The sequence below is a fragment of the Aedes albopictus genome, chromosome 1 (assembly GCF_035046485.1).
Source record: "Aedes albopictus strain Foshan chromosome 1, AalbF5, whole genome shotgun sequence".
Taxonomy (NCBI): domain Eukaryota; kingdom Metazoa; phylum Arthropoda; class Insecta; order Diptera; family Culicidae; genus Aedes; species Aedes albopictus.
The window spans coordinates 306,234,484-306,260,289 of record NC_085136.1 but is presented as its reverse complement, the minus strand read 5'-3'; the positions used below and the strand labels follow the sequence as shown (position 1 = coordinate 306,260,289).

General features: G+C 40.1%; 3 protein-coding genes across 14 annotated transcripts in view; 2 read left to right on the top strand and 1 right to left on the bottom strand.

The window, feature by feature from the left end:
* LOC109415284 (sodium/calcium exchanger 3) overlaps positions 1 to 25,806 on the top strand; it is a 504,848-nt gene that overhangs the window by 269,489 nt on the left and 209,553 nt on the right. The gene's annotated exons all lie outside the window — the stretch shown is intronic.
* Positions 13,451 to 14,623, bottom strand: LOC134287651 (protein starmaker-like; the record flags this gene model as incomplete). Its single annotated transcript, XM_062850022.1, has 1 exon — positions 13,451 to 14,623. A coding segment is annotated over one exon (1,173 nt), but the record flags the coding sequence as incomplete, so codon positions are not given.
* LOC134286537 (secreted protein C-like) lies at positions 15,612 to 17,343 on the top strand (the record flags this gene model as incomplete). The annotated part of the gene is given in 3 exon segments (XM_062848181.1): positions 15,612 to 16,076; positions 16,594 to 16,737; positions 16,837 to 17,343. Coding segments are annotated over 3 exon segments (1,116 nt in total), but the record flags the coding sequence as incomplete, so codon positions are not given.

Below are 25,806 nucleotides of genomic sequence, written 5' to 3'. Positions count from 1 at the left end.
GAATATTTGAAGTAAGCAGAGCTTTTTAGGGCCCACTAAGTCGATTATATAGCTATAATTCTCAAGCGGAAGCTAGAGATTCGTAACTATACAAAAGAATGGTTTATCCGAAGATATTTTGAACTTGAACAGATCAGAGTTCCATTCAGGAATACCTCTTGCGGTCCGCACAGACCGCAGAAGACAAGCTTCTTTCAAAGCAATAGTTATGGTATACCACAATGGAGGGCGTTGTAGGTACAAAACCACAATGAAACTCTCTTGGAGTAGCAATGGAAGCGAGTTATCCACAAAACGTGGTCGCAACCAGTTAGTACAGGTTCCCTAGTTCGTTGAGCAGGGACGCCTGAATACGCAAATTTTGCGAAGGAACACTCAAAAGTGCAAAGAAGGTCAAATGGAGACTCCTCATCTGACACATGCCAATCAGTCAGCTCATGACAAATTCTGCTCATGCAGAGTTGGGTTAGGTGCAATTCTATGTTAAGTTATCCTTGAACTGTACTACCTAAGTAATCCATCCAACTGAAGCATCTCAAATTAATGTTTGAGCTACTTCAGATGATGTAATCATCGTAGCAATACTGCCAAATGCCAGCGAAAAGATGCTGAATACAAGAGCTTGCTTGAAGGCATCCATAAGGATATGTTGACTGTTAACGTTATTCTAAGATATAGCATGCTCGAGGCAAGATACTTCATTTATAATGAAAAAAAAAAAAAAAAAAAAAAAAAAGCAAACTGGGTTCACAAGGTAACCTATGCAGAAGGTACCCTACGAAAATGAACTTTTCGAAGTAGAGTCACTTGGGCTACGCACGCTTTTTACGCTGAAAATTGATAGGAGGTTTCCTAGCCGTAGCCACTACCCAAACTAGACAGGATTACACTCTTCACAATCACAGCACAAAAAGAAAACATCAACGACAAACCAAATCGGTGTCAATTGAAAAACGCCAATGGCGAAAACGCATTAAGCGAAACCACATAGGTAGTAATGTAAGCTAATTTACAACATTTGAATAATCCCGCCCTTATTTAGCCTCAAATTTGAGACTCAAGAAGGGCAACTGATTATCTCGGAGAGACGCAAGGTCCACTGCACTATTGCTCCGGTTAGTGCAGTAAGGGCATAATACTGTGGAGGACGCCCTAATTCACCACAGGCTCCGTTTGTGGTTAGGTTTTTATTAGACCCCCCTAACCATTCATTCCTTGGCACGGTAAGCATAAAGCCGCATAACACCATGAATTAGGGGTCACCTGTTTAGTGGACTCTTACCACTGGATCAGGCGGTCCGTAGTGTTATTCTTAGCCAATTGAGACAACCGCTACCGACACTACACAGCTATCTAGGCTGATCAGGAAAAGAAGTTAACATTGATGGTTAACTTCCAAACGAGCCCGAACAGCCCGAAAACTGCTAGTGGATATTGTCTTGCTTTCTCTTTGTCATATTCATTCTCGGCGGGTGGGAGACCGCATTCGTTTATTTGTGTTCGTTTTCGCACTGATTGAACATCATTGGGCTGAATTTTTTAGGCACTGGGCGGGATAGTGATAAATCTGAACAGTGGTTCTTTAAAATATAGCGCGTTTCAATTTACTGGTTTATTTTTCCCGCGACGTAGTATATCATCACAGACAGACAGACGTAACTCTTAGAGGAAATTCATCAAAAACTTTTGCCCGGTGTCATTTTCATGGGCACACTGCCACCTGTTGGTAGAACCGCGCGCGACACTGTCAGCCATGATGAATTTCGATTTGACGTTTTGCTGACACGCACACTATTACACAAATTGCCTGTAATTTTCGTTTGCATCATTCAGCAACGTGTACACTGGCAAACGTCAAAGCGATCGCACACTAGCGCCTCTGGTGGAACGATCGCGCAAATCAAATGAAATTTGAATTGGTCGTTAAATGCATGTGCCAAGCCGTTTTGAAGAGTGTTACGTCCGTTTGTCTGTGATATCATTATGCTAAGAAATTGAAGGTGGATCGGTAATTCTTTTTACAAAAAAAGCAAAGCAACCCGAAAGCCACTTAAACTGGCACCCCCTAGGCAACCCCTAGGAAAAAATCCTAGATACGCCAATGGCTGCCAGCTTAGAACAGCACTACTGATCATTTGTTCCGGTGGTACAAGTTCACCAAACCTTCAATTCTGATGGAAGATGGAATTATTACACCGTAGAACAACACAAGAACGGGACGATTAAGGAATCTTTCCGGACCGGAACAAATGAAAATACTTGCGTACGGTTCGAAGATCACGTACGAATGATTTATTCAATGTTAACATTAATTTCATTTAGGTATTTAGTATAACATCAAATTCAAGATGAAACTGAATCAACAATATTTCTCCAGAATACACGGTTCGTGGCTGCCGTTCTCCATCCTCGGTCGCGCCTAATGCTCGCTAGGTCACGCTCCACCTGGTCGCGCATCGTGCTCTCTGCGCTCTACGCCTTCTTCTGCCAACCGGATCTGTCGCGAACATCAACTTTGCAGGGTTGTTGTCCGGCATTCTTACAACATACCCTGCCCACCGTATCCTTCCGGATTTGGCCATGCTGGATAGATGCTGGGTTCGCCGTAAAGTGCAGCGAGCCCGTGGCTCATGCTTCTCAGCCACACACCATTCTCCTGCACGGCTTTGGGACAGAAGGTCGAAGGACAGAAGGTCGAAGGACAAAAGGTCGAAGGACAAAAGGTCGAACGGACAAAAGGTCGAAGGGACAAAAGGTCGAATGGACAAAAGGTCGAATGGGACAAAGGGACGAGTTAACAAAAAATTTAGTAGGCCAATTTATCACCTTATATCTCGCTTATAAGACAAAATTTTTTGCGAAGTTTTTGTTGCCGCTCATTGAGAGAAACATTGTAGTGCTGTTATAGAAATCATATGCATTTCGGCCACTAACATTTCTATAGCAAATTTTTCCTTATTTTGTTTATAGGCTGTTCTTTCAGGTTGTGTTAATGTAGTATTTATTTAATGGCAATTTAGTTTGATTTTTTGTTCAGGAATTTTTCCTTCTTGAATTTATAGGCTGTTCTTTTAACTTTTGTTACTCAAAAAATTACTGACTCCTTAAGGACTTATTTTTCAATCAGAGCTTTTGCCTACTTCTTTTCAAGAGCTTTCTTTCTAACTGTACTGCAGAAATATTCATTGACTACTTGTGCTTAGTGATCATTCCCTCTTGGATTGATAGGTAGATCCCAAGGTAGATCCTAATAAAATGTACTGTATAAGTCTAGGTGTTACGTACGAATGGTTATACGAACCCCTGAACGTCTGTTTCTTCACTCTGTGTGTTTATGTCAGCCTTCGAAGGGTTTCTGCTTTGTAAACGGTGCTTGCTGATTCTAGTGTTCAATAGGACTAGGTAGAAGCTAGCAGCAGTACGGATGCAATGGAACTACAATAATTGCTCCGCCGCGAAAACCACCGAAGCTGTAAGTAATCTGTAAATTAATGTTTAAGAAATGACAAATTGATAATAAAATTAGCTTTATAGCATGCGGCTCTGCAATCCAATATGTATTATTACTGCTCTGCTGAAAGATTCGGTGTACCTACTTCGCTGCTGCTTCTAACACTATAAAGAGCTTCGACTGTTCACCATTGTGATGTAGCCGGAGGTAACCTCATTCAGGAGCCTAGCTTGAACGAAGATATGGGGATCGGTTATTCCAGAACCACAGGACATCACACGTAGACACCGGACAGATGCTTCTATTCTAGATTGGACAACGCGAAGCTAATTTCAACAGGCCGTTCTACAAGCCAAGTTATTTGCACCGTAAGGCCATCGAGTTAGCGCCAAAGCACGACCCACAGGTTTAAAGTGGCAAAGGCAAAGTCTAGTGTTTTTTTGTGATTTGTTCGTTCAGTGCAAAAATACCAACATTCTCCCGTGAGTTCATCTAGCTCTGAAGATGAAAAGGAGTAAATCTTCGGTGTACGTTTGGTTCGAAGTGTTACGGGGGTGAGTGTTACGTACGAATGGTTATACGAACCCCTGAACGTCTGTTTCTTCACTCTGTGTGTTTATGTCAGTCTTCGATGGGTTTCTGCTTTGTAAACGGTGCTTGCTGATTCTAGTGTTCAATAGGACTAGGTAGAAGCTAGCAGCAGTACGGATGCAATGGAACTACAATAATTGTTCCGCCGCGAAAACCACCGAAGCTGGAAGTGCGGCTCCGCAATCCAATATGTATTATTACTGCCCTGCTGAAAGTTTCGGTGTACCTACTTCGCTGCTGCTTCTAACACTAGGTAAAAGTAAACAATTTCATTTTGTTTGTTCGTGCAGGCGATACGCCAAAAATTGATAATTTTCGATCCCCCTCCCTCTATCCTATACTAAATATATTGCTTGTTACACTTTTGCAAACCCTCCTCCCCCCTATAATCGTGACGTACTTCATGGATCACCCCTCTAATACCCAGAGATTTGTCCATGTCTAATTTATAGACTGTTTGGCTTTCTTTAATCGTTGTAATGATTGGAGTTTCAAATGACAATATTCCGATCTATAATTTATCCTTCTTCAACCCATAGGCTGTTCTTTCAAGGAATATTTTTTCAACGTTTAACCTTGATGAATGGGCATCTATTTCGAATAGCAATGCGGTAATAAATTGCTGCATATAAGCTATTGAAAGTTTTAGTGGACACTTTCCTATCTTTCTGTAATGATTGTTTTGAAGTTGTTGAATAATTTTGGTATCACTGGTTCTATTTTTTTATCGTCGTTTTTCTGTCGGATTCTTATCACTTTTTCATGTCTTCCAATTTGTCTTTAGTCTATTTAACCTTTTTGCCCTTTTCGACCTTTTGTCCATTCGACCTTTTGTTCCATTCGACCTTTTGTCCCATTCGACCTTTTGTCCCATTCGACCTTTTGTCCATTCGACCTTTTGTACATTCGACCTTTTGTCCTTCGACCTTTTGTCCTTCGACCTTATGTCTTTCGACCTTTTGTCATAGATTCGCTCGAAAAAAATGTATGAAATCGTAAACAAAGGTCACTCAAATTCCTCGAATCAGACCGAAAAATCAGGTAGTCTAAACGGGCCTTTAACACTTTTCGCTAGAAAACTTTGAGTGCATGTAGGTCCTTCTCGAGCATGGTCCATGTCTCGTGTCTGTAGAGGACCACCGGTCTTATCAGCGTCTTATACATGGTGCACTTGGTGCGTGGATGAATCTTTTTAGACCGCAGCTTCTTCTGTACTCCAGACTTCCACTGATGATGCGCCTTCGTATTTCACGGCTAGCACTGTTGTCAGCCGAAGCAGACGAATTCCTACACCACCTCGAAGGTATCCCCGGCTATCGTTACATTACTTATTAGACGGACCAGGTCGTGTTCGGTTCCGCCTGCCAGCATGTACTTTGTTTTGGACGCATTCACCAACAGTCCGACCTTTGCTGCTTCGCGTTTCAGGCGGGTATACAGTTCTGTCACCGTTCCAAATGTTCTGGCGATAATGTTCATGTCGCCTGCAAAGCACACAAATTGACCGAATTTTGTGAAAATTGTCGCATCACACCTTCCAGAGCGATGTTGAAGAGTAGGCATGGGAATCCATCACCTTGTTAGTCCTCGACGAGATTCGAATGAGCTGGATAGTTCACGCGAAACCCGTGCGCAGTTTTGCACACCACCCATCACTGCTTTATGTTGAAGCAATCGACGAATCGTAGTATATCATGATTATTATGAAGTGACGGCTTAAATAAAATTTGTTCATTCATTACTGAACCTCCAACTACAAAGGACGTGTTTCATTTCAACTCCAAGTTTATCAGGTTATGTGGCCCAGTCACTAACCAAACCGTAACTATGAATTTTGAAGCTGATCGGAAGTTCTGGAAGCAGTCTGGAGAGATTTTCATCTGAACGGAAATTCCAAGATGGACGGTGAAGATAGGAAGTGGCTGTTCAACGGAGCCAACATCGACAACTGGATGTTTCGGACGAAGATTTTGCTGGAAGAGTGGAACTTGATAGACTGCGTGGAACGATCAATTGAGGAAGAAGCGTTTGCAAGAGTTTTGGTGACCGATACCGAAGAAGTCCGCAAAGAGAAGGCCGTTAAACGTGAAGAATGGCTCCAGAGGGATCGGAAGTGCAAGTTGGCCATCGTGCATCGAATCGCTGAGAGTTATTTGGAGTACGTGAAGGATAAGGCACAAATTTCCCGAATGGAGGAGAACGTGCCTCTAGAGCCGACCTACTGATACCTGAAGGATAAGGCCACCGCTAAGGAAAGGTGGGGCACGCTACGGAAGGTGTTTCGACGGAAAGGTTGCGACGGAAGCTGTTGATGATGAAGACGAGTGAAGGCGTTGGAATACAGAACCATTTCCTTGATTTTGACAAGCTGCTACGTGATCTGAAGGCCAGCGGAGCGAAGATAGATGAGCAAGATGCAATTTGTTACCTCCTGTTGACGTTACCTTCTTCGTACGACGCGCTTGTTACGGCATTGGACACTGTGGAACCGTATCGAATGACCCTGGAATTTGTGCGAACACGACTGCTGGATGAGGAAACGAGGCGAGCGAACAAGAATGAGGGTGAAGCATCCGGAAGCTCGGAATCGGCGATTGTGAGCAAGAAATGGAATTTCAAGTGCTACAACTGCGGAAAGATTAGTTGAAATCTTCGTCGTGAATGCTTTGTAAAGATTTTTTATATGAATTTTACGGTATCAGGTCATCAGTCTGAAGTTCGTTAGGCCGAAAGTTTTTTTTTCGAACTCCTCGAAGATTGCTTGACTTTCTGGTACATACCTCGCATCTGGAGCATACTAATATTTATTGAACTGTAATGCTGGCGGTCACACTACAATTGCTCTTCTATCACTGATTTTTATACCATTCAAAAGTAGGTGTTCTTTCGAGATAGGGGAAATTGTGTATTTTCGGCAGTTTTGTTCTCTTCGTCCTGGGTTTTTTTTAAAGCCGTTAAACTCAGCGCTGGCCTCAAATCCTTCCCAACCAAGCTGAATTATACGACCAATATGACGAAGAGAATAAACCTGTAGATAATATTCATCGTCACACTATATGATTTGTACAACAGGATCACATCATTCATTTAGGCTGCTCGTTTTTGGCTTTAAAATTATTCGGCCTAATGATCTATTCAGTCTAAACACACGTTCGGCCTAACGTACTTCGGCCTAATGACTCAGCATCGAGTTTTGCTAGTAGAGGCCAATTTCTGTCTAATTCTTGTCGATTTATGCCAAACGCAGTCTAAAGAATAACTATTTTTTTTTCCTTAAACTGTGTTATGATTGAGAAATAGAGGTCACAAGAAAGTTGACCCATAACTACGCCCATGGCCACCTTGTTCGCGGGTGTCGAGGTGAAGGCACTGGCGTCAGTCAGTGTGCGTGCGTTTCGTTATGTTTTTATTTTCTTTACTGTGACTTTCCTTGCCGACGGGATGTAGTATTGAGGTCCGCAGGTCAGGGGCACTCCCGGAGAACAGCGGTTTTCATACAAAGTTACCCAGAAGAGCAAATGCAACCCGGTGTGGGCGCTTGTTTTATTCATGTCCGGTGTTGGCCTTTATTTGCCATGGTGGTCAATACCCATCCGCAGCCATTGAACCGAAAAGTGGTCCAATTACAGCAAATCATATTCGTTCGGGGTAACTCTCACGGCGGCTATCGATGACAGCACCTGTTCAATTATTCATTTCGATGATTGGTCAGCCGGGTCAGTCGATTATATTCAACAGAATAAACGCGATAACGTAACGAGAAAGTTATATACTACCGTCGTCTTCCAACCTGTGTCACGGGACATTTATTCTATAGAATTTCAGTTTGAACTCGGGACGAAAAAAGTCTTTCCCCATGGGTGACCGTGAACAATGAGGTTGAGCGCTGGCAGAGAAGCGTGCAAATAAATGCACATAACTGTAGACAGGAACCTCTTTCCTGGCCGAGCAAGTGTTTCAAAAACATCTCAACTCTTGGCAGCTGAGGAAGGCGCTCTTCTAGGTTTGTCACTGTCATCGGCAAGACGGGCGCGCGCGTTGTCTTTCGTTTGGCGTTCGACGTTGGACGTGTCAACAACGTCAACGTCCCCGACAAAAGACGGTGTGGTCTTAGAGAAATTAGCAAGCACACAATGAAAATATGATGATGATGATGACATCATAAAGGCGAAAAAGTTTAGCGTTCGGGGCCTTTGTGTCGTGACGAGCGGTGGGGTAAAATTAGATGTAAACATTATGCATTCTTTTGTGTCGAAATTTGAGAGGTCATGTTGCTTTAAATAAAGAAGACTCATTTTTATGAAAAAAAACGCGACCCATCAAAGTGAAGCTTTATATCTGGTTCAACTGTACCTAGCATTGAAGAATTTTGTAGTTGATGTAGTCAAAAGAAAACTTAAAGTTCATACAGATGATCAAGCTTGACACCCGTACTTACCTTCACACATTGTCAGTGAGGAAGGAGCAAGCTGACTAAGCTCAAAAGAAACTCCCAGTTTATGTATTTATCCGCAAGCTCATAAAACGAAAGTATTTTCGGAAGCCGTCTAGCAGCAAGGATGGATGATGGATGAACGTTGGTTGAGGTCAGCATCTTCAGCAGGACGAAAAGCAATTCCTTGTTGATTCGTAAAAGTTAGCAATCTCATTAGCGTCCACCCGGTGTTTGAGCTTTCTCTTTCGTGTAAAATTCCAAGGGAAGACTGGGCGGACAATTTCATAGTAAATCTAGCTGGAAGATTAAATGGATGTCGACAAATCAATTCACTGTAAATGAGGTTGAAGTAAATTGATCATCACCGTAACTAAAAGCAAATGGTGCGGGATAAAATCACGATTGAAGTTGATATTTTTTTTAACTAATTGTGTTTAAGAAGACTAAGAAGACTAAGAAGACTAAGAAGACTAAGAAGACTAAGAAGACTAAGAAGACTAAGAAGACTAAGAAGACTAAGAAGACTAAGAAGACTAAGAAGACTAAGAAGACTAAGAAGACTAAGAAGACTAAGAAGACTAAGAAGACTAAGAAGACTAAGAAGACTAAGAAGACTAAGAAGACTAAGAAGACTAAGAAGACTAAGAAGACTAAGAAGACTAAGAAGACTAAGAAGACTAAGAAGACTAAGAAGACTAAGAAGACTAAGAAGACTAAGAAGACTAAGAAGACTAAGAAGACTAAGAAGACTCAGAAGACTCAGAAGACTCAGAAGACTAAGAAGACTCAGAAGACTCAGAAGACTCAGGAGACTCAGAAGACTCAGAAGACTCAGAAGACTCAGAAGACTCAGAAGACTCAGAAGACTCAGAAGACTCAGAAGACTCAGAAGACTCAGAAGACTCAGAAGACTCAGAAGACTCAGAAGACTCAGAAGACTCAGAAGACTCAGAAGACTCAGAAGACTCAGAAGACTCAGAAGACTCAGAAGACTCAGAAGACTCAGAAGACTCAGAAGACTCAGAAGACTCAGAAGACTCAGAAGACTCAGAAGACTCAGAAGACTCAGAAGACTCAGAAGACTCAGAAGACTCAGAAGACTCCGAAGACTCCGAAGACTCCGAAGACTCCGAAGACTCCGAAGACTCCGAAGACTCCGAAGACTCCGAAGACTCCGAAGACTCCGAAGACTCCGAAGACTCCGAAGACTCCGAAGACTCCGAAGACTCAGAAGACTCAGAAGACTCAGAAGACTCAGAAGACTCAGAAGACTCAGAAGACTAAGAAGACTACGTCTTACAAATTCTTAGAACTTCTGTTGGACATGATTTTGATGAAAACCTGGGCGCCTTATTTATCAAACCTACCTCAAAAACTTTAATTTCTAACTTCCTATCCACCAGAATAGTCAGTTCGACTTAAATGTTACGTGATTCAGATAACAAAATGGTTTTGGGATACCTTTTCCGGTCGTGAAACTTTTCTGGTTTTCTTTTTCTTCTAATGATGATTGTGCCGGAAGCTCGACGAAGGGAAACTGACCTCACCATTTGATTGACATGTTATTTTTTTGTCTAGCATCACCGTCAGCAAATTTTTACTTTTCTTTCGAAGGAGCGACAATCAGTAGAAAGGGAAAGTTTGTCCATCTGTATGTGAGTACGTATGTGTGAGCTAGCTCGATCAACTCTAGAAGTCACTTCCGATTTATCGCCCGTTTGATTTTTGCTGATTGTTGCTTATATTGGTATCTGCAGGGGGTGGTCTGGCAACCGGAAGTTGATAATGACGCTGATTGATGATTGTTTTGGGACGATGAGTCGTCTGAGGCGTCGATCCGATGCTTGTTGGGATTTATGGTGTCAAATAGATGTAGAAACGTCTCGATGGCCAACGATGATGGTGTCTTGAGTGATTGATTGAGTATTGGATACTTGAATAGGTTGTGTTTTCTTTGCGTCTTCCTAGTCTCCTGAGTCTTCTGAGTCTTCTGAGTCTTCTGAGTTATCTGAGTCTTCTGAGTCTTCTGAGTCTTCTGAGTTATCTGAGTCTTCTGAGTCTTCTGAGTCTTCTGAGTCTTCTGAGTCTTCTTAGTCTTCTGAGTCTTCTGAGTCTTCTGAGTCTTCTGAGTCTTCTGAGTCTTCTGAGTCTTCTGAGTCTTCTGAGTCTTCTGAGTCTTCTGAGTCTTCTGAGTCTTCTGAGTCTTCTGAGTCTTCTGAGTCTTCTGAGTCTTCTGAGTCTTCTGAGTCTTCTGAGTCTTCTGAGTCTTCTGAGTCTTCTGAGTCTTCTGAGTCTTCTGAGTCTCTGAGTCTTCTGAGTCTTCTGAGTCTTCTGAGTCTTCTGAGTCTTCTGAGTCTTCTGAGTCTTCTGAGTCTTTTGAGTCTTCTGAGTCTTCTGAGTCTTCTTCTGAGTCTTCTTCTATAGACTGTTTCAGAAATTATAAATACACTTTGTTTAGTAAATTAAATGAACTGTTACAATGATTTTAACCTACTTCTTTCAGAGTATAGCATATTATACCCCATATTTTTATATTTCCTTTCAATTGTGTTTATATCTTAAAGAATAGTCGAGTTCTCTAACAAATAACTAAATTTTTCAAATTTGCATTTGCACAAAGGTGTTTTTTGATGATTTCAACATTATTTATCACTAAATACCAAAAATTATCTAAATTTTTATCACATTCGCTTTCTCAACAAGTTGTCTAAGGAATGCCTTGATCAAAATTTGGGAAAAATCGATAAAGGCATTCCCACAACATTTTTTCGGAGATCAAGTTTCTCATTTTTTAAGGTTTTCTACGGAACATAAGAACTACCACACAGTTTCTGAGCTTTCCTGAACGCATTTGATCTAAACAAACTTATTTTTTCAGTTCATTCGATCCTTCAGATGGCAAAGCTTGTCATACCATGAAAACGAATGCAGTAAGCAGTAATTAAGACATTCGTTTGCTTAACGTTTGTTGCTACTGGTGTTGTTGAGAAATTTGAAACACAAATTTTTGTTTTGAGAAGGCCCGTAATGGTGGTTCTTGATCAAATATTCCAGTAAAACTTACTATTACCAATCGAGAAATATCTTTTATTGTCGATACAGCAATTTTTGTTGTGTTTGGAAATTAAATATTTTATCTGTGAGATTTTTTTCTTTACTATTATGCTACATTTTTTGACCACTTTGTGCAACTTCAAATTTTGATCATCTTGTTTACAGAGCCCTATTTTTTAACTTTTACCAGAAATATCAACAAAATTGGTATTATTTGCTTCGTTAGCATGTTCACTATTAGAGCTAGAAGAAACTTTTTTGGATAATGTGCTCAAAATGAAATGGCAGGTTATCGTTAGTGTATTTATAATTTCTGAAACAGTCTATATGTCTTCTGAGTCTTCTGAGTCTTCTGAGTCTTCTGAGTCTTCGGTGTCTTCTGAGTCTTCTGAGTCTTCTGAGTCTTCTGAGTCTTCTGAGTCTTCTGAGTCTTCTGAGTCTTCTGAGTCTTCTGAGTCTTCTGAGTCTTCTGAGTCTTCTGAGTCTTCTGAGTCTTCTGAGTCTTCTGAGTCTTCTGAGTCTTCTGAGTCTTCTGAGTCTTCTGAGTCTTCTGAGTCTTCTGAGTCTTCTGAGTCTTCTGAGTCTTTTGAGTCTTCTGAGTCTTCTTCTGAGTCTTCTTCTATGTCTTCTGAGTCTTCTGAGTCTTCTGAGTCTTCTGAGTCTTCTGAGTCTTCGGTGTCTTCTGAGTCTTCTGAGTCTTCTGAGTCTTCTGAGTCTTCTGAGTCTTCTGAGTCTTCTGAGTCTTGTGAGTCTTCTGAGTCTTCTGAGTCTTCTGAGTCTTCTGAGTCTTTTGAGTTTTTTTAGTCTTCTGAGTCTTCTGAGTCTTCTTCTGAGTCTTCTTCTATGTCTTCTGAGTCTTCTGAGTCTTCGGTGTCTTCTGAGTCTTCTGAGTCTTCTGAGTCTTCTGAGTCTTCTGAGTCTTCTGAGTCTTCTGAGTCTTCTGAGTCTTCTGAGTCTTGTGAGTCTTCTGAGCCTTTTGAGTCTTCTGAGTCTTCTTCTGAGTCTTCTTCTATGTCTTCTGAGTCTTCTGAGTCTTCTGAGTCTTCTGAGTCTTCTGAGTCTTCTGAGTCTTCTGAGTCTTCTGAGTCTTCTGAGTCTTCTGAGTCTTCTGAGTCTTTTGAGTTTTTTGAGTCTTCTGAGTCTTCTGAGTCTTCTTCTGAGTCTTCTTCTATGTCTTCTGAGTCTTCTGAGTCTTCGGTGTCTTCTGAGTCTTCTGAGTCTTCTGAGTCTTCTGAGTCTTCTGAGTCTTCTGAGTCTTCTGAGTCTTCTGAGTCTTCTGAGTCTTCTGAGTCTTCTTCTAAGTCTTCTGAGTCTTCTGAGTCTTCTGAGTCTTCTGAGTCTTCTGAGTCTTCTGAGTCTTCTGAGTCTTCTGAGTCTTCTGAGTCTTCTGAGTCTTCTGAGTCTTCTGAGTTATCTGAGTCTTCTGAGTCTTCTTAGTCTTCTGAGTCTTCTGAGTCTTCTGAGTCTTCTGAGTCTTCTGAGTCTTCTGAGTCTTCTGAGTCTTCTGAGTATTCTGAGTCTTCTGAGTCTTCTGAGTCTTCTGAGTCTTCTGAGTCTTCTGAGTCTTCTGAGTCTTCTGAGTCTTCTGAGTCTTCTGAGTCTTCTGAGTCTTCTGAGTCTTCTGAGTCTTCTGAGTCTTCTTCTAAGTCTTCTGAGTCTTCTGAGTCTTCTGAGTCTTCTGAGTCTTCTGAGTCTTCTGAGTCTTCTGAGTCTTCTGAGTCTTCTGAGTCTTCTGAGTTATCTGAGTCTTCTGAGTTTTTTTAGTCTTCTGAGTCTTCTGAGTCTTCTGAGTCTTCTGAGTCTTCTGAGTCTTCTGAGTCTTCTGAGTCTTCTGAGTCTTCTGAGTATTCTGAGTCTTCGGAGTCTTCTGAGTCTTCTGAGTCTTCTGAGTCTTCTGAGTCTTCTGAGTCTTCTGAGTCTTCTGAGTCTTCTGAGTCTTCTGAGTCTTCTGAGTCTTCTGAGTCTACTGATTCGTCTGAGTCTTCTGAGTCTTCTGAGTCTTCTGAGTCTTCTGAGTCTTCTGAGTCTTCTGAGTCTTCTGAGTCTTCTGAGTTATCTGAGTCTTCTGAGTCTTCTGAGTCTTCTGAGTCTTCTGAGTCTTCTGAGTCTTCTGAGTCTTCTGAGTCTTCTGAGTCTTCTGAGTCTTCTGAGTCTTCTGAGTCTTCTGAGTCTTCTGAGTCTTCTGAGTCTTCTGAGTCTTCTGAGTCTTCTGAGTCTTCTGAGTCTTCTGAGTCTTCTGAGTCTTCTGAGTCTTCTGAGTCTTCTGAGTCTTCTGAGTCTTCTGAGTCTTCTGAGTCTTCTGAGTCTTCTGAGTCTTCTGAGTCTTCTGAGTCTTCTGAGTCTTCTGAGTCTTCTGAGTCTTCTGAGTCTTTTGAGTTTTTTGAGTCTTCTGAGTCTTCTGAGTCTTCTTCTGAGTCTTCTTCTATGTCTTCTGAGTCTTCTGAGTCTTCTGAGTCTTCTGAGTCTTCGGTGTCTTCTGAGTCTTCTGAGTCTTCTGAGTCTTCTGAGTCTTCGGTGTCTTCTGAGTCTTCTGAGTCTTCTGAGTCTTCTGAGTCTTCTGAGTCTTCTGAGTCTTCTGAGTCTTCTGAGTCTTCTGAGTCTTCTGAGTCTTCTGAGTCTTCTGAGTCTTCTGAGTCTTCTGAGTCTTCTGAGTCTTCTGAGTCTTCTTCTGAGTCTTCTTCTATGTCTTCTGAGTCTTCTGAGTCTTCGGTGTCTTCTGAGTCTTCTGAGTCTTCTGAGTCTTCTGAGTCTTCTGAGTCTTCTGAGTCTTCTGAGTCTTGTGAGTCTTCTGAGCCTTTTGAGTCTTCTGAGTCTTCTTCTGAGTCTTCTTCTATGTCTTCTGAGTCTTCTGAGTCTTCTGAGTCTTCTGAGTCTTCTGAGTCTTCTGAGTCTTCTGAGTCTTCTGAGTCTTCTGAGTCTTCTGAGTCTTCTGAGTCTTTTGAGTTTTTTGAGTCTTCTGAGTCTTCTGAGTCTTCTTCTGAGTCTTCTTCTATGTCTTCTGAGTCTTCTGAGTCTTCGGTGTCTTCTGAGTCTTCTGAGTCTTCTGAGTCTTCTGAGTCTTCTGAGTCTTCTGAGTCTTCTGAGTCTTCTGAGTCTTCTTCTAAGTCTTCTGAGTCTTCTGAGTCTTCTGAGTCTTCTGAGTCTTCTGAGTCTTCTGAGTCTTCTGAGTCTTCTGAGTCTTCTGAGTCTTCTGAGTCTTCTGAGTCTTCTGAGTTATCTGAGTCTTCTGAGTCTTCTTAGTCTTCTGAGTCTTCTGAGTCTTCTGAGTCTTCTGAGTCTTCTGAGTCTTCTGAGTCTTCTGAGTCTTCTGAGTCTTCTGAGTATTCTGAGTCTTCTGAGTCTTCTGAGTCTTCTGAGTCTTCTGAGTCTTCTGAGTCTTCTGAGTCTTCTGAGTCTTCTGAGTCTTCTGAGTCTTCTGAGTCTTCTTCTAAGTCTTCTGAGTCTTCTGAGTCTTCTGAGTCTTCTGAGTCTTCTGAGTCTTCTGAGTCTTCTGAGTCTTCTGAGTCTTCTGAGTCTTCTGAGTCTTCTGAGTCTTCTGAGTTATCTGAGTCTTCTGAGTTTTTTTAGTCTTCTGAGTCTTCTGAGTCTTCTGAGTCTTCTGAGTCTTCTGAGTCTTCTGAGTCTTCTGAGTATTCTGAGTCTTCGGAGTCTTCTGAGTCTTCTGAGTCTTCTGAGTCTTCTGAGTCTTCTGAGTCTTCTGAGTCTTCTGAGTCTTCTGAGTCTTCTGAGTCTTCTGAGTCTTCTGAGTCTTCTGAGTCTTCTGAGTCTTCTGAGTCTTCTGAGTCTTCTGAGTCTTCTGAGTCTACTGATTCGTCTGAGTCTTCTGAGTCTTCTGAGTCTTCTGAGTCTTCTGAGTCTTCTGAGTCTTCTGAGTCTTCTGAGTCTTCTGAGTCATCTGAGTTTTATAAGTCTTCTGAGTCTTCTGAGTCTTCTGATTCTTCTGAGTCTTCTAAGTCTTCTGAGCCTTCTGAATCTTCTGCGTCTTCTGAATCTTCTGAATCTTCTGAATCTTCTGAATTTTCTGAATCTTCTGAGTCTTCTGAGCCTTCTGAGTCTTCTGAGTCTTCTGAGTCTTCTGAGTTTTCCGAGTTTTCCGAGTCTTCTGAGTCTGCCTAGTTTTCTGAGTCTTCTGAGTCTTCTGAGTCTACTGATTCGTTTGAGTCTTCTGAGTCTTCTGAGTCTTCTGAGTTTTATAAGTCTTCTGAGTCTTCTGAGTCTTCTGAGTCTTCTGAGTCTTCTGAGTCTTCTGAGTCTTCTGAGTCTTCTGAGTCTTCTGAGTCTTCTGAGTCTTCTGAGTCTTCTGAGTCTTCTGAGTCTTCTGAGTCTTCTGAGTCTTCTGAGTCTTCTGAGTCTTCTGAGTCTTCTGAGTCTTCTGAGTCTTCTGAGTCTTCTGAGTCTTCTGAGTCTTCTGAGTCTTCTGAGTCTTCTGAGTCTTCTGAGTCTTCTGAGTCTTCTGAGTCTTCTGAGTCTTCTGAGTCTTCTGAGTCTTCTGAGTCTTCTGAGTTTTCTGAGTCTTCTGAGTCTCCTGAGTCTTCTGAGTCTTCGGTGTCTTCTGAGTCTTCTGAGTCTTCTGAGTCTTCTGAGTCTGCTGAGTCTTCAGAGTCTTCTGAGTCTTCTGAGTCTTCTGAGTCTTCTGAGTCTTCTGAGTCTTCTGAGTCTTCTGAGTCGAGAGACGAACCAGCCAAGGGCTGAAAGTCTCTCTAATAAAGACAAATCAATCAATCAATCTTCTGAGTCTTCTGAGTCTTCTGAGTCTTCTTCTAAGTCTTCTGAGTCTTCTGAGTCTTCTGAGTCTTCTGAGTCTACTGATTCGTTTGAGTCTTCTGAGTCTTCTGAGTCTTCTGAGTTTTATAAGTCTTCTGAGTCTTCTGAGTCTTCTGAGTCTTCTGAGTCTTCTGAGTCTTCTGAGTCTTCTGAGTCTTCTGAGTCTTCTGAGTCTTCTGAGTCTTCTGAGTCTTCTGAGTCTTCTGAGTCTTCTGAGTCTTCTGAGTTTTCTGAGTTTTCTGAGTTTTCTTAGTCTTCTTATTCTTCTGAGTTTTCTGAGTCTTCTGAGTTTTCAGAGTCTTCTGAGTCTTCTGAGTCTTCTGAGTCTTCTGAGTCTTCTGAGTCTTCTGAGTCTTCTGAGTCGTCTGAGTCTTCTGAGTCTTCTGAGTCTTCTGAGTCTTCTGAGTCTTCTGAGTCTTCTGAGTCGTCTGAGTCTTCTGAGGCTTCTGAGTCTTCAGAGTCTTCTGAGTCTCCCGAGTTTTAGGAGTCTTCTGAGGCTCTTGAGTCTTCCGAGTCTTCTGAGTCTTCTGAGTCTTTTGAGTCTTCTGAGTCTTCTGAGTCTTCTGAGTGCTCTGAGTCTTCTGAGTCTTCTGAGTCTTCTGAGTCGTCTGAGTCTTCTGAGTCTTCTGAGTCTTCTGAGTCTTCTGAGTCTTCTGAGTCTTCTGAGTCTTCTGAGTCGTCTGAGTTTTCTGAGTCTTCTGAGTCTTCTGAGTCTTCTGAGTCTTCTGAGTCGTCTGAGTCTTCTGAGTCTTCTGAGTCTTCTGAGTCTTCTGAGTTTTCTGAGTCTTCTGAGTCTTCTGAGTCTTCTGAGTCTTCTGAGTCTTCTGAGTCTTCTGAGTCTTCTTAGTCTTCTGAGTCTTCTGAGTCTTCTGAGTCTTCTGAGTCTTCTGAGTCTTCTGAGTCTTCTGAGTCTTCTGAGTCTTCTGAGTCTTCTGAGTCTTCTGAGTCTTCTGAGTCTTCTGAGTCTTCTGAGTCTTCTGAGTCTTCTGAGTCTTCTGAGTCTTCTGAGTCTTCTGAGTCTTCTGAGTCTTCTGAGTCTTCTGAGTCTTCTGAATCTTCTGAGTCTTCTGAGTCTTCTGAGTCTTCTGAGTCTTCTGAGTCTTCTGAGTCGTCTGAGTCTTCTGAGGCTTCTGAGTCTTCTGAGTCTTCTTAATCTTCTGAGTCTCCCGAGTTTTCTGAGTCTTATGAGGCTCTTGAGTCTTCCGAGTCTTCTGAGTCATCTGAGTCTTCTGAGGCATCTAAGTCTTCTTAGTATTCATAGCATCCATTTTTATTTGAATAAATCAAATATCGTGCATCTTAATTAAACATAATGAAGTTAAATCGAGCTAACCGTAAAATTTTCTTTCTCTTTCCTTCCAGGTAAGTCCTTTTGTGAGTCATCATGTGAACCTAGTGGCAATTTCCGCCAGCATAAAAAAAACGAACTATGCATTCCATAAAACCATTAAATGCACCGCGGAAGAGCCAATCCATGTTTAACAACGCGATGCGGTTGCGACGGCAGTCGTCGTCGTCGTCGGCGCGAGATCGTTGTCGTAAACAATCATCATTAGTGGAGTTCACAATTCAATTAACAACTGTAAGTACCTCCCCGACAACAACAACCGCGACAATGCGGGCGCTCGGGAAGCCTAGTGGTAAACGGTAAATCCGTAAATCAAAACAGAATTTAAATTATTCAAAACCCGCACGCACGCACTCACGGTTCCCGTGAGAACCGTCACTACAGTGCACTGACTGTCGTTAAACTGGAGCGTTGAAATATCCGGGTGCTGTTGCCCGAGTAGAGAAGGGGTTACGAGTTGGACAATATTTTTTTGTTTTACAACCACGGTCGAATAAAAACTTGGAATGTATAAAAAGATCAATATGACGTGGTTTAATTTAATAAATTTTTATTATAAAATAAAAAAAAAAATAAAAAACGGAAATGTTTCTATATGTTATTTTTTTTATTTAAAATTTTGGAAGTTAGAAAAAATATTTAAGAATTTTTTGTTCCGGAATACTTATAAAAAACCCTATGGTTGATAAGTGAACAATAAGCTTCAAAAGAAAAAAAAATATGCATCCATTAGATTTTCATTTAAAAGTTTGGAAAAATTCTATAAGAGAATAAAAATAAGAATGATTTTGGAAAATATTCATAAATTTTACCGTTAATTAAGCCAAATTCATTTTATCGATGAAAAGTCAGTTCTGAATGATTTTTCCGTCTTCCATGACACATATTTTTGTTTTTTTTTTTGTAAATAGATGTTAAAATATTTGAACAAATATGGTAAAAATTTAAAATAATGAAATTTTGATTTTATTGTTATCATGATATCTTCTTCTGTTCGAGAGAGAAAGGCCAAATGGTTTCACAAATACGAACCGTGTGTACGCTCGTTCAGTTCTCCGGGGAAAATTACCCAGGTACAACATAGGTAATGATTTTGTGACCGGTTTTGGCAACCAACAACGCGTGGTGGCGATAAGAGAAAATCAATGTTGCATGTCAGTTGGTCGTTTAAACCGGACGGGACGGTTGTAGTAACTACAACCGTCGACCATAAACCTCCATACTCACCGCAAATTATTGGAGTGTTTGTTATGGGGAAAACAAAAAGTGTTATGATGGCAACTGTTTGGAACGATTTCTGCAATAATGCTTTGATGGTCAAATAGATTTTAAACCGAAGCCGACAAGGACGCCAAAGTATTGGTGCATAATTGATACCAATTTACCCAGTCATTTCCATTAAATGGGAATTTCCAGTGGTATCCTCATGTGTATTCACTAGATTTTTAGACCAAGGCTAGCTCATCTTGGAACAAACAATTTGCTTCCCTTCCAAAAGAGGAGTCAACTAGTTTTTGGGTTTGTTGGGAAAGGAATTCTTGCACTCCGTCCCGAGAGGGATGAGAATTAAAAAAAAATCAAAACAAGGGTATTTCTGCCTTTTCTTCCTGTTTTTGTTATCAACATTATCAAAACTTTTATTATTATCATTCAGTATAACGGTGTTTCCTTCAGTTTTATGTTTTAAAAGCAATATTTTCATATTTTCTGTTTTTTTTATTTCCTTTTTTTATTTTTGTTTTTTTTTATATATCATACTTTTTTGTTTTATTTTATTTCATATTTAATATTGCTCAGAAAGCACTTCAAACACAGTTATTTTTACTTGTACAATCGGACATGTTTGGATTCACATGTGACTCATATTATTTTATTTAAGCAAAAGTTATGTTTTTTTATATTTTTATGTTATTTCGATGGTGTACTAATAAATACATTATAACTCATAAATAATTCACAGATTTCAATCTCCAAAATATGAGCACCAAAAGAACAGTAAAGCTGCATTTTTCTATATAAGCATTGCATACTTTTGGGTGTGTTATGGTATGGTATTTTAGGTATAAAAAAATCGAAAATCCTCAATTGCCTCCAGTAAAACAACTCGATAAAGCCGAGCCACGTGCTCTGCATTTCATCCGGGAAAATTCCACCCCCGAAAAAAAAGCCCAAAATTCTCAACCACAGAATCCCATTAGCGAGTTCCGATTCCCTGCTAGTCCGATGTCCTGTAACGTTGAAATGAAAAGAGCATAAAGCTGCGCCAAATTGACTTTGGTTCAATTTCCACATTCTCCGGAACAACCGGCAATCCTCACTTGTTCTGATTGCTCGCGTATTGTTTCACAGTTCGCGAGCGGACACGTTTTCGCATTTCGGAAGAATCCGGTCCGGTCCATCAGCACGGCGCGGTGGAGGCGCTCCATCAGTCCACAGACTTTCGATTGAGTCCAGAATGGACCGTCGTTCGTGTCCGGGTAATAAAAATTTATTGCTCGACGAGCGCTACCGGTCTACTTGGTCTGCCTGTTATGATTTTCATCTTTTTTCTTTCATTTTCGTTGAATGACCGTGCGCTTGAAGCGCACGCACGGTGGACCATAAGAAAAGATATTCCGCGCCGTTTCCACCCACTTAGGGACATCGATGGCCACGCACGCACGTCGAAAATGAACGTTACGTGAACGACGGGTAAAAGTAGAACATTCATGAGCTATCTACCTATCAGGATACTTGAAACGACACGTGTTGGAGTCCCCAACAAACATTTCGGTGGTGTAATAGTTGAACGAACTACTCGTAAGCAAACTTTAGCTTAACAAACTTTTATTCGGCTACTTATGTTTCTTGGGTCTGGCCCTGACGTGCTGGGTTTGAATTACACCTCCGACAAATTTAATAATAATTGTGACCTCTTTCATCGGGAGGAAAGTGAAGCCTTGGCTCCAGAGATGCACTACCAAAGGGCCAAAAGTCTCGCTAATACTAGAACGGATGTCGTTTTGCACTCCCTGCTATGGACTGAGGTTGTTATGTCTTCTTCAACACTTATTTTTATTTTTTTAATTTTTTTTTTACTTTTTATTTTTTTTTATTTGTTTTTATTTTCATTTGGATAAGGCAAACTGCATCTTTCCATACATTCCATACATCCAATAGCTAAAATGTAGTAGAGAGTGCCTCAATGTGATCCATTGAGTTTTTAGCCATTTTACTTTTGCTTTTGGTTTTTTTTTTTAATTTTTCACATCTTGTTACTTATTTATTTACTCGTGGATTGAATCGACTTTGTTATATCGAGTTTAAATAGGGCCCATATAGCCGAGGCGGTAAACGCACGGGTATTCAGCATGACCATGCTGAGGGTGACGGGTTCGATTCCCGGTCGGTCCAGGATCTTTTCGTAAAGGAAATTTCCTTGACTTCCTTGGGCATAGAGTACAGGGGATAGACAAAATGATCGGGACAGGCAAAATTTTTACTTTTCAAAAAATGTTCAACCGGCTGTAACTTTTCGAAAAGTGCATCAAATATTCTCAAATTTTTACTGTGAGTGCATCAACTAGTTGTGCATCAGTGGTTCAAATTTGAAAAAAATCGGGCCATTCTTCACGAAGTTATAAAGATTCTTGAAAAAGGTAAAATTATCCGATAGCCAAATTTGAGCTGTTATATCTCTGGATTCAATGAACCGATTGAAATGAAATTTTGACCATTTATGACTTATATAATGAACTCTGGAAAACATTTAACTTAACTTGAAATTTTTAACAAGAGACAAAATTATAGCAATTTTAAATTTTTCACGATTTTTTAGTAAATTGGTCCATTTTTAATATGCATTTCAAAACTTTTTCAATTTATTGATGTCTATGTTGTTGCTTTCCTTCAAAACACATTTATATATAAGTCAATTAGAGGGAAATTAAATGAACTATGATTTGCATCTTGAATTTTGAAACGATGTTGATATTTTGGAAAATTTGATGTTTTATTAGAAAAATAATCTAATCGTTATAATTTTCTTTCTTGTTTAAAATATTATTTTAAGTCAATGCTTTTTCATAGCTCATTATATAAGTCATAAATGGTAAAAATTTCATTTCAATCGGTTCATTGAATCCGGAGATATAATAGCTCAAAGTTGGCTATCGGATAATTTTACCTTTTTCAAGAATCTTTATATCTTCATGGAGAATGGCCCGATCTTTTCTAATTTTGGACCACTGATACACAGCTAGTTGATGAACTTACAGTAAAAATTCGAGAATATTTGATGCACTTTTCGAAAAGTTACAGCTAGTTGAACACTTTTTGAAAAGTGAAAATTTTGCCTGTCCCGATCATTTTGTCTATCCCCTGTATCTTCGTGCCTGCCACACGATATACGCATGCAAAATGGTCATTGGCAGAGGAAGCTCTCAGTTAATAACTGTGGAAGTGCTCATAGAACACTAAGCTGAGAAGCAGGCTTTGTCCCAGTGAGGACGTTACGCCAAGAAGAGGAGGATATCGAGTTTAAGATAAGCTTCTCAATATGATTCTACGACGTTAGTGTTCGTATAGCAATGACAAAAAAGTATTGCGCTTGAGACTCACTACAACATTGATGAGTATTTGAAGTGCTTATCTTATTTCGACTCGCATGAGAATTCAACTATATTTGCAGAATTTTCACAGAACAAATAACATGGCAAGCCCTCACTAGGAATCACATTCACTCCGTTGTTTGCAACGCCCATATTCTAGTTTTTGGGTAGGTATATTTGTTTCAAGGTGCCATTTAACTTTTTCCCAATTATCAGCCTGTTGGACCAGTCTCACAAACGTGAAAAAAAAAAACAAAAAGATCCAGTCGTCAAAGAATTTCGCCACTGTCGTGGCCGCTCGAATGTTCATACATATTCAAGGATGTTTAACGATGTGACGTACCACGTCGATGCATATCACTCGTTTCTCTGTTACCATTTTTTCAAAAAAAAAATTAAAACGAGAAAAGAGGAAAACTGTTTGAGATGATGGAATGCGAACTTTCTCAGAATTTAATTTGGCTGTATGCTTCTTCGGAAGGATGGAAAACTGTTTACAACTGACATACGCAATTTATGTCAATATTTGTGGAGAGAATTTTAAGAAATGAGAACCATTTGCTGCAACATCATTTTTTCCTGATAGTTGACAACCGCATCCTTCAACGCTAGCAACCAGAGTATAATCTGCTTCAATGACATATTTGATTGAATTTACATAATTTACAATTAGCCATTTAATCCGTGGTGGATTCCCATTACGGTTCAGCAAACTGGAAAAATCTCCATAACCCGTCTGTAACAGTCTCTGTCTGTCATAACATAGGCTCTAGTGGTTATAAATCGGCACAGTGCCTGACACTGTATCATCTGTAGTCAGTCGGGGAACCACGTCGTCAATCACCTATCGATCACCATCTGATGTCATAGTACAAAATCAGTGGATAAGTCTCTTCACCCGGAACGTGAATGGGTCGGCTTCACTTTGTTAGTCTTCCTACTAAAAATCCTGGATGCCGTCATATTATTTGGAAATTTGGAAATTTCCAGGGTTTCGCGCTGGTTAATTATGTAAAGCTTCGTGTAAAAAAACCGCTTGTTGTATACTGCATTACAGCATCAGCGTGGTGCTGGCGGTGAGTAGCCGACCTCTTAATAGTTGGGAAGTTAATAATCAGAAAAAGGGAAACAAAACTTGAAGAACAAAACATATAACAGTTCGTTTATTTGTTTAGGCCCTCGTTCAGACCTCAAACATAAAATTGCTCAATGCCAATACAAACTTTCGTTAGAAATGAACATCACTTTTGTTGGAAACGATTATTTCCTATTCATTTCTTTCAGATTTTGTTCAGATTTTTTTTTTTTGTTTAGCAGCCCCCTCTTTGCTTAGGATTTTTCCTGATATATTTACATTTTTATTTCTACATTTGCTGGTAAAATCAACTTTCCCCATGACCCTTCCAATGCCCATGTTCTTTTTTCGCTTCGAAAATAAATGAATTTCGTTGAAAATTCTCGGAATACCTAATTATTTGCAAGAGCGCAATTAGGTTGTTTACATGGACTTTTAATTCTGTGTAGTCAGTAAGACTTTGCAGTAAAACTAGCTGACCATAACATCCTTGCGCCTTAGTAAACATTAGCTCGCTAACCATAGTGAACCATGTTCTGTAACCACGGTTTTATCGACGATCTCATAAATTGGATTACACGCAGAGGATTAAAAAAAGTGAAAATTACTCAAAACATTCTATTTAAAGTCCAAGTGCCTTGTTTTAGTGGACTTTTTGCGAAATAACCCTCTTAAACGTTCCTCCCTGGAGCCACCATGTAAGAAAATGGACTGTTTGCGAAGCTTAGCTAATGTGCAAACTATTTAATTCTCATTACTCCCAGATTCACGATAGTCGGAAGAACTACTCATGAGCACAAGTCTTCTTCCTAGAGCAATATGTCACAAGGGTAGACTATTTATACAAAGAGGGAATCAAGCGAGCGCTATTCTTTTCCTACCCATGTCTATTCAGTACTGATTAAATTGACCCTAATTTGAATGACAAGAAACAAAAGTTCTATCACTCTACGGGGCATCATCCATGGCAGCTCTATATAAGTAGCTTTCTACTGTATAGATTTCCACAGTTCAAATGAAAGTAGCTAGATAGGTCTTCTGAAGACTCACAAAGATTCGTTGATATCACCGTTCTAATTATTTCTTCTTATGCATTAGTGAGTGATAGGTGCAATCCGGTTCCATGCTAAAAAGAGAAACATTATTTCCCCACAAGTATTCATCAAAATCAAAACATGAACATTGTTAAAGTAATTGGCAATTAAGATGGCAGTAACAGGAGTATCCAAAAGTAATAAGAAATCGTCACGAAGCTCCATCTCGGTTACCTATTTTAAAAATTTGCGGCTTTTTGAATTCTACTGGAAAAATTTGTAATTAGAAGGAACGAAATGTTGCTAATTGACAAATTGAGAGATGAAATTTGTGGAAAAATATCGCGTGCTGGTGGGATTCAAACCCACGACTCCGTATTCGCTAGACCGGCGCTTTAACAAACTAAGCCACAGAATAAGTAACAATTCTGTGGTTTCTATTCCGCAGACATACCATCAAATCTGGTAAAATGCCAGTAAAATGGACAATATGTGTCATTGTACTTCTGAATTTTCTCAGAATTTTTCACCTAGAAATGTTTACGAAATCGTTAGGACCTAATTTGTATTAAGAAGAATCATGAAGAAGAACATGAACACAGATTTTTATGGGATCCCAAAAGTGACGTAGTTTCCTTTCGTGTTTTGATTAAAAAGAAAACAATTCTTCAGAACAATAATAATAAGTATGCATTCCAAAATTTACAAGAAACATTACAAAATTGCTTTTATTACAACTGATAATGACTGAAATCAATTACATGTACTTCAAACGCTAATTGAAAGAACAATGCTACATCTATGTTTTGGAAATTATATGGACAATCGATGTGAGTATCCTTACACATTAATTAAATTCCCTCAACAATTTCTTTGATTTCTGTAGTAATTAATTCTGCAATTTTTTTCATGTTTTAGAAATTCCGTGGTTAAACCATTTGGTCACTCCTTCGGAACGTTTCTTCATGCGTCAAGTAACTAAAAAAAGACACGACAACGTCTTCAACCAGAGGTTGTAGTACAGACTGAACGACCACTCACATGAGACAACGGACAACATACGAACCCAGTGGTTCGGTGGAGAATTTTCCGTTTGACGAAAAGTTTTCTCCGACTGAAGCGGGAATCAAACCCACAGGCTTACGGAACTCCTAGATAACTGACGCCTCTAACCGCACGGCCACAAATCCCACAAACTACTTCAGTCATTAGGTGACTTTTTTAGTGCTATCGCGAATTCCTTCGGTTTTTTTTTCGAATTTCATCGGCAATTTCTTTGAAAGTTTCTCCGATTATCAAATTCATAACTTATACGGAAATTTATTCAAGAAATTATTCGGCTATAACAAAACATAGCTTTACTTTGGATTTTTTAGAACTTCTCTAAATTTTTAAAGAAAAATCTTCGAAAATTCTTATGAAAATTTCTTTGACGATTCTTATAGAAATAAATTTGACGAGTTAT